The sequence below is a fragment of the Poecilia reticulata genome, linkage group LG2, assembly GCF_000633615.1.
Source record: "Poecilia reticulata strain Guanapo linkage group LG2, Guppy_female_1.0+MT, whole genome shotgun sequence".
NCBI lineage: Eukaryota > Metazoa > Chordata > Actinopteri > Cyprinodontiformes > Poeciliidae > Poecilia > Poecilia reticulata.
Window position 1 is genome coordinate 20,523,195 of NC_024332.1, and position 9,422 is coordinate 20,532,616.

The 9,422-nt window shown below is 38.5% G+C and overlaps 1 protein-coding gene across 3 annotated transcripts in view; it reads left to right on the top strand.

The window, feature by feature from the left end:
• The window catches only part of LOC103456824 (protein NLRC3-like), a 41,268-nt gene that overhangs the window by 14,325 nt on the left and 17,521 nt on the right, over nt 1-9,422 (top strand). For 2 of the 3 annotated variants that reach the window (XM_017303713.1, XM_017303714.1), the window contains 3 exons: nt 2,958-3,278; nt 5,624-7,367; nt 8,283-8,462. In XM_017303713.1, coding sequence (XP_017159202.1) covers nt 2,958-3,278; nt 5,624-7,367; nt 8,283-8,462 — 2,245 coding nt within the window. Of the gene's footprint in view, nt 1-2,957; nt 3,279-5,623; nt 7,368-7,868; nt 8,230-8,282; nt 8,463-9,422 lie in introns of those variants that run through there. The other variant, XM_008396631.1, reaches the window with a different exon arrangement.

Below are 9,422 nucleotides of genomic sequence, written 5' to 3' on the forward strand. Positions count from 1 at the left end.
TGGATGAGCTTAAGGCCGCTATCAAAGCATCCTGGGCCTCCATAACACCTCAGCAGTGCCACAGGCTGATTGCCTCCATACCACGCTGCATTGAAGGCTGCAAAAGGATTCCTGACCAAGTATTGAGTGCATAACTGAACATAATTATTTGAAGGTTGACTTTTTTGGTATTAAAACACTTTTCTTTTATTGGTCGGATGAAATATGCTAATTTTTTGAGACGGGGATTTTGGGTTTTCATGAGCTGTACGGCAAAATCATCAAAATTAAAACAATAAGTCCTTCAAAGAAAGCAGGAGGAAAATCCGCGCTTTCTGATTGGCTACCTGTCACATTCAGCGTTAAACTCCCAGTCGGGGAAAACCCCTGATTTAGATCGGAGCAGCCACGACAATCTACCGTAACTATCTATCTATGGCAGGAAATAGTATGCATTATTAGTCATTTCCATTAAATCAGTGTCAAAAGGTCTTGAAACAATATTATCGTTTATCTCAATAATTTTTTAAGACAATTATTCGCTCAACAAAATGTGTTATCGTGACAGGCCTGTTGAAGGACTCTTTAAACCTCCAAGAAAATGTGTCTCCCCACCTTATGCATGAAATCCCAAACATTAATACGAATTTCTTTGCTGCTTAGGTTGCTTTAAATTCAACCCCGCGACGGGACAATTCATTCCTCTATCAGTATAACTGCATAACATAATTAAACTAATTCTTCCAGTTCCTCTGAGATCACCTGTCCCTAGATTAAAATAATTAATTGTAAGTATATTTTATGATTCTGAATCATATTATAATAATTAGACTGATAAGTAGAATATGGCAACTTGATGTAAAAACACTTCTCATAATTCATGAAAATACACTTAAAAATAAAAAATTTATCAGGCTTTTTAATGTTTTTGAATCATTCTTTAAACTTTGCATACGGTCCAAAAGATATTGGTCTAATATTTGCTGCTATAAAAAGAAAATTACAACAATGTATCGCGCTACGTTGAACCCATTGTAAAAGTTGACCAGACTGTTACTGGGTTGAACAGTCTGGCTGGCTTAACAACAGTCCAACGTTCAACCCAGTAATAAAACCACAGTTTTTGAACGTTACAAAAAAATTCAACCCCGTTACAAAAATGGTGGTTCTGAACATTACAGGTTTGAACAAAACTTGTGGGACAGGATTAAAAAGTGCTATTTTATATATAATTCATGTAATTTTCTCATATTTCTTTTATGTAGGTTAAAGTATACCAAAAAATGTTTAAAATGGTACAATTAATTTTTATTTATTAATTGAAAAATTAACATTGGTCAGTGGGGACATGCTCATTTGGCTGACTACTACACTTCAACAACCCATAACATTTTTCAAAACATGATTTTTAAAACATTTGCATGTGACATTACTAGGACACATGGATATTTCCATTTCTTGATTTTCTCAAAAAAAAATTTGCTTGCATTATATGAAAATCTTTGAGATAAACCTGTGGGACACAAAAGGCACCGAATTCGGAGAATCACCCTGATATGAATTACTATATTACGTATGAAAGACGTAAAAATAATGAACTATACTATATTAAGAAATTATATTTAAGCCTCGGTGCTACATGAAGCTCATTTTGAAACAATGCAAGTTAATAATAATATTTTGCAACAAGTAAATTAAGTCTAATGTTATACACATACACACACAAATGTATATATAGGTATATGCTGCCACCCCTGAAAAAATCCCTGCCCCTCTCTAGCCACCCCATAGATATTTTTCTAGATCTGTCCCTGTCTTTAACCACCAGCTGAAGTCGATTATTATCCTCCTGCAGTTGCTGCCAATGGTCATAAACTCCTGTAACATGCTGAGTAACATTCACCTCGCCGTGTCCCTCTCTAGTCTGATGCTGTTCCAACGTAGCGTTTAGACGACCATGTTTATCCCTCATAATTATCCATCCTGGTGGTCACACAGCCCTCTGTGGACCCAACCTGCTCATTCAGAGTAATAATCCATATTCACTCTGTARTCATCTCGATCCGACTCAAAGGACCAATTAGTTACGATGCAGATCACAACAATAGGGTTTGGATTACTGAGGTGGTGATCGCAGAATGTTCTTTGATTAAAAGCCTCATTGACCCTCAATCAAATAACAAGGTGATGATTTCTTGGTTCTTTAATCGGCAGATTCAGGGTTTAGGTGGATGGATGTGAGTATATGTGAATCTACAAAGGAAGATGATGAATAGCTAAATAAAACTTTCAATCCACCATAAACACCAATAATAATTTTCTAAGCTACAAACATATTATAATCACATTACTTGTCTTTTAAACCTTAATGTAAGCCCTTGTAACTTCGCTATATTTGGAAAATAAAATAAAACGTACTTCTCATTACTCCCGTCTTATATTTCAGTTACTAATACAGTAAAACTCAACTTCTTCTGGGCAAAATGAGCAAACAGAAAATGTCTAAAGTAACAAAATATACATATTAATCTTATTAAACACAAATAAGCTGTATCTTACCAGTCTGATGGTCATAAATACACATAAACTACCTACTAACAACTAATGCTGATCTGCTCTGATTCATGAACATTATTTCACATCTGAACAAAACTTTGCTCACAAAATGGCTGCGCCCCCTAGTGGCGAAGCTAGAAACTACAATTCAGTCCTGCCTTCAGAACAGTTACATAAACTGCCTTGGTGATGATGTGACACTGCTGAAGGATTTTTCTCTCTGACTTGAACATCTCAGTTACAAGGAAACATTTTTACTAGAAACCTTCATGGTCTCTGACCTGATGGGTCCATCCAGGTCCAGGAGGAACGATAGAGACGATATCAGCTGATCATCATCTGCTCCACTTCTCTCTCATCAGAGCTGCTGTCTGTCCGTCTCTCTGTCCGTCCAGCTCATCTTGTCCTCTGTTGTCTCTCAGCTCCACAGATGAAGGTGGATTCTGGGGTGAAGTCTGTCCTGCTGCCCTGCAGAACCAGAGTCTGTCTGCCTGGAGGCGCTAGAGTGGAGTGGAAGGATGGAGACACCAGGACGGTCCATGTGTATCAGAAAGGTTCTGATGATCCTGAAGGACAGAATCTGATCAACAGAACCAGGATGAACGACGACCCACTGAAGACTGGGGACCTCAGTCTGACTCTGGAACGTCCCTCAGTTACAGACAGCGGGATCTACACCTGCAGAGTCTCCATTAGGAAACAAGTCATCCTGGTGATGAAACGGGTTCATCTCCAGGTTAAAGGTCAGTGGCATAAATGCTGTATTTGTCCAATCAGATGATTGGTGGTGATCAATAGTGATGATTGACTGATCAGAAAGTCAATGTGATGTAATGAGTGAAGATGAGGAAACAAATCAGGAGGTCCAGGACAGACAGGGACCTAAAGAAGCAGCTGGAGGCTTTGACTAGGACAGTGCCCCCTGCTGGAGACACCAGTTACTATTCAGAACCACCAGATGGGTCAGAACCACCAGAACTGAAGTTCCTGCAGGTGCACTGGGATTTTAATTTTATTTTAAAATACGTTTTTCCAACATTTTGACATTGAGTCTGTTACGATTTTGATAAAATTCTCCAGCAGCAGAAAACAGCTGCTCACTCGGCCCAGATGAGGCTGGAGAGCAAAGAGACTGTACAGAAAAGCAGAAGAGGTTTGGACAGATGGTACTTGGTTTTTCCAGGACCTCAGAGAATCCAGAATCTTGGTCTTATCGCTCAGGCAGGAAACTCTGCTGCTCCTGGACATCAGGAGGAGCTTTTGGTCTGACTGAACACTTTGATGTCGACATGCTGGAAAAAGTTTTCCAATAAACAACCAATCAGCATTTGTTGGTTTTTGGAACCACAGAATATCAAAGATTCTTCTGACAGATTAATCCTGAACATTTATCAAAAACAATCTTAATAAAAAGTGAACTTGGTATTAATATAGATAAAGACAGACAAGGCTCAACTATACTGATAATAAAACATGTCAAAATTGGTTAAACTTGTGAAAATATTCACATGTATAATGTATTTAATCTCAACTGAGATACTTTCTCATGTTGGTTGCCAAAAACAGAATATATTAGACGGGCTTTGATTAGGACAAGCTTTCTTTCCCATATAAGAAATGGAAAAACTTCCTTTCAGATTTCTTCCTGTTTATCATTTCAACTAAAGAAACTACAAAACTGTAACCCTGGAGGTGCATGACTGCATTATCTTAATTATAAATGTGTGTTGATGATCATGTGGATGAAACTGTTTAAAGTTGATAGTTGACAAACAAACCATGAGGTGAAATTAAGCAATTTACATGTTGAACCAGAGAACGAGTCTCACAGCAGGTGGGACTCAGCCAGAGGACATGATGTAGGCAGATCCTCCTAAAAAACATTTTGGAGGGAAAGTTTCATACAAACTTCTTAAAAGCAACAATGTTTCACTCTAATAAAACCCAAAGTCTTTAAAACAACTTAGTAACAGTTAACATTACATTTTTATGCAACACAAAAACAGTTAAAAGTATTTTAACGTTAAAAGCATCACTGAGGGAGAGATATTAGCACACATCTTACCGGCTGCTGCAGCTACTGAAACATGCCTTGTGCAACATCAATAAAGGTCCTATACCTGGGAACCAAAAGATTAAAAATAATATTAAAAAGTAAATAAATTGAACTCTGCTACATTTCCCCCCTGAACAGAAGCGACATACAAGGTAACATCAGCTAAACTCAGCTGTGTTTTACTAACAATCTCTGTGTAACTAAAGGTTTTTATGTTTTGATAGAAAGTGACTTTAAGGAGTTTTAGAGACTTTTAATGTCCACTTAGCAAAACAATGTTCCACCTACATGTTCTCAAATTGGCAACCAATTAATTGTTACCTGAACCTGAACTCCCTCCTCTTTGGTCAAAGCATCATGTACTGATGTCACTTTCTCTCTGTAAATGGATCTTTGTAAACTCTGTACAGGACGTCATCGTGCATCTTCAGTTTCTCCCACTGTTTTATCATTTTGAGCACAAAGCAAATGAACCGTCTCTCGTCTTGATGGTCGTCTCCCTCAGATGATGAATGGATGACATGAGATTGGACAACATCATTTATCTGTCATGAAGCTCTTAAAGTGGTTGTGAAAAAACTATTACCAGGCAGTGTTCAGGTAAAATCACTCAATCAGGGTGAGCACAAAGTAAAAAAAACAGGCAGAGGTTCTTCACCTGGCTGGACCAACTGCTCCAGATCCTGGGCCACCATGAAACCATGAATCTCTGCTTTGGACCTTCATCCATATGACCTGCTAATACTGCAGAAACTTTACAGTTTGATAGGGACTGAGTTTCCAGTTCACTCAATGGGGCTGCAGGCTGAATGTGTTGGTGGTTGACAAAAGAAGACTTATATCTAGACTACAGGCTACAGTCTTTGTAGACTGAAGCTGGAATGACTTTTATATTCTCTAAATATTGAATTATGTTTCCTTCATAGAAGATTATGAAGAAGAACCAAACTGGCCACTTTATTGATCCAGTTACTTGTTAGAATATTGAAAATTGTTTTTATTTTGTTTGTTTTTCTTTCTTTCTTTCTTCAGATGTTGTTGGTCAGTATCAGCCTGACTTTAAAGTGTCTCTGAAGATGAAGTTCCAGAGTTTCTCTGAAGGCATTGCTGAACCTGGAAATAAAACTGTTCTGAACCAGATCTACCCAGAGCTCCACATCACAGAGGGGTTAACTAGAGAGGTCAACCAGGAACATGAGGTCAGACAGATTGAAACAGCGAACAGGAAACAAGAAACAACAATCAGACAAGAAGACATCTTTAAAGTCCCACCTGGAAGTGATCAACCAATCAGAACAGTAATGACCATGGGAGTGGCTGGCATTGGGAAAACACTGTTAACACAGAAATTCACTCTAGACTGGGCTGAAGGCAAAACCAACCAGAACATTGACTTTATATTTCTATTCACTTTCAGAGAGCTGAATTTGCTGAAAGAAGAAAAGTTCAGCTTATTAGGACTGATTCATAAATTATTTTCTAAAACCAAAGGAATCAGCAGCTTTGAAACATTCCAGGTTCTGTTCATCTTTGATGGTCTGGATGAGAGTCGACTTCCTCTGGACTTCAACAACAAGGAGATCCTGACTGATTCTACAGAGTCCAGCTCAGTGGATGTTCTGCTGACAAACCTCATCAGGGGGGAACTGCTTCCCTCTGCTCTCCTCTGGATAACCACACGACCTGCAGCAGCCAATAAGATCCCTGCTGAATGTGTTGACATGGTCACAGAGGTCAGAGGGTTCACTGACTCCCAGAAGGAGGAGTACTTCAGGAAGAGATTCAGAGATGATGAAGAGAAGGCCAGCAGGATCATCTCCCACATCCAGAAATCAAAAAGTCTCCACATCATGTGTCACATCCCAGTTTTCTGCTGGATCACTGCTAAAGTTATGGAGGAAATGATGAAGACCAGAGAGGGAGGAGAGCTGCCCAAGACCCTGACTGAGATGTACATAGAGTTCCTGCTGCTTCAACTCACAATCAAGGAGGAAAAGTATGATGAAGGAGCTGAAGAAGATCAAGAGAACAGGAGGCTGGTTGAGACTCTAGGAAAATTGGCTTTTGATCAGCTGCTGAAGGGAAACCTGATCTTCTATGACAAAGACCTGAAGGAGTGTGGCATTGATAGCAAGGAATTTGCACAGAATTCAGGAGTTTTAACTCAGATGTTTAAAAAGGAGAGAGGGCTGGGCAACATCTCCGTCTACTCCTTTGTTCATCTGAGCATCCAGGAGTTTCTGGCTGCAGTCTACATGCTCCACTGCTTCACCAGCAGGAGGTCAGAGGTGATCAAGACGTTCCTGGGAGAAAAATACAATGAAACATCTCTAGATGAGCTCATGAAGAAAGTCATGGAGAAATCCCTCTGCAGTGAAAATGGCCACCTGGACCTGTTTGTCCGCTTCCTTCATGGTCTCACTGTGRAGTCCAACCAGAGACTCTTAGAAGATCTGCTGGGTCAGACAGAGAACAGTCCAGAAACCATCCAGAGAATCATCACCAACCTGAAGGAGATGAACACTGATAAAATCTCTGCTGACAGAAGCATCAACATCTTCTACTCTCTGGTGGAGATGAACGACGTCTCATTTTATAAGGAGATCCAACGGCTGCTGGATTCAGGGAAGAAACTCTCAGTGACTGACTGTTCAGCTCTGGCCTTCATGCTGCAGATGTCAGAGGTTCTGGATGAGTTGGACCTGGAGAAGTACAACACATCAGAGAATGGACGACTGAGACTGGTTCCAGCTGTGAGAAACTGCAGAAAGGCTCGGTGAGTCCAGATGTTTTCATTGTCTGAATGCTGATTCAGCACTATTGTCCTCCTGTTTCTTCTTCTTTCTTCAAGTTGATTCTGGATGTTTTTTGGCCTTTATCTACTTGCTTCATCCTCTGGATGATTTCAGCCATTCAAACATCCAAACATGAGTTCATCCAGGACAATTGGAGCTTTTGGTTTTTAGGCATTTTTGATCCTTTTAAAAATATTCCACTTTTCATGATATTTCAGGTTGAAATGAATACAAAACATTGAGAAATCCAGAAAATCTATTTTCTCTGAAAGATGCAATCAACCAGAGACACATCTTAACTTTAAACTCTTCTTCACTCATTGAGCTGCTACTCCACAATTGACCTTTTAGGATCTTTGATTCTTTTTATAAAATCACTGTTTAGGTCTGATGGAAACTTTAAAATAAATCCCAGCATTGACTTCCTGCTCTGCTCACTTCATTTATAACTCACTACCTGCTTGGTGGAAGATCTCAAGGAGCCAAACGGTCTAGTCCAAGTCAGTGTGAGTCAGAGCTGTGAGCAGTTCCTCCTCCTCTCCATCATCTCCAGTAGTTTCCTTCATTCAGCTCAGTCAGCCTCTTCATCAGCTGCTGCAGTTCCTTTGAGGCTCTGATGCTGCAGAGAAACTGAACTTTCCTTCACAGATGATAGAAGATCTTCAACATCTGACTGAGCTGAAGGTCTGAGGACATGAAGCCTGGACCAGAACCAGAACCAGAACCTGGACTTTAGTCAGGAATTGCACAGACTCTCTGTCGGGTCAAACTCAGTAAACTGAAGATCAGATGTTGATCAGATGATGACATCATGATGACATCACTGTTATATTTTAGTCTGTTTATGATCCAGATTGATTTAATCAGAACTGAATTTATTTCTTCTCTCATCACAGACTTGGTGGCTGTAGGCTCTATAACGTTGAATGTGAAGTTGTGGCCTCAGCTCTGAAGTCCAAACCAGATCTGACTGAACTGGAAATAAATCGGATCGACATACTGAGACCTGGAAACTCTGATATGAAGAATCTTCTTGAGATCCTGGAGAGTTCAGTCAGTACAGTGAAGAAACTGAGGTTTGTTTTCTCTATTTATCCAATAAAATCATTTATTGATATTTTAATCCTTAGTTTAGTTAATAATTTAATTCTAATATATTTTCTTTTAAAATATATTAGAATTAATATATTTTAAAAGAAATGTATTTCTTTTAAAAATATATTTCTTTTTAAAAGAAATATATTTAAAGAAATGATTCAAATGTTCATCAAAAACATTTTAATGTTTTTGATTAACAAAAATGAGTAAAATAATTTATTAACACAACAGCCCAACTTTACAGTTAAATTACTGGATCAATAAAGTTGATGGTCACTAAACTGGGAACTTTAAACTGAAACTACAAACAAATAACCAGCAGAAAACAGAATAAATCTCAATCAGGCTGCTAGGAGAGAGAGAGAACAAGGCTATGGCAACTAAAGCTATGCTAGATAAAGCTACACTAACTAAAGCTATGCTAACTAAAGCTATGCTAACTCATATTAAAATGTGGTGATCAAAATTTAAAGTAAAGGGCTGTTTATCATGAGTATGGGGTACCGGGCCCTTTGGTACGGGCTCAGGGAGTCATCCGCTTTAGTCAGCGCTAACCAATTGGAACACGTCTTAAATTTCTCATCCTTAAGCCCCGCCCAGAATGTTCATGTCAGCTTCGCCAAAGCAAATAAAGTTGTATAAGCAAGAAAAACGAGTTCAACCAAAAAAGAGAAGCTTCAACCAAAAAAAAAAGTTGCAACCAAAAAAAAAAGTTTCAATCAAAAAATTGGTGACTTCAATCAAAAAAAATCTTTAAAAAATTTTTTGTTTCGTAAAAAATTATTTTTGATTAAAAAGTTTTTAAGATTTTTTTTGTTTGACATGTTTTTTTTTTTTATTGAATAATTGTGAAACAAATCTAACTCTGTAGAGAGATGAACTTTGGCAGAAGAAAAATAATTCAGTCCTACAAATAGTTTTAACAATGAAAAAGAAAT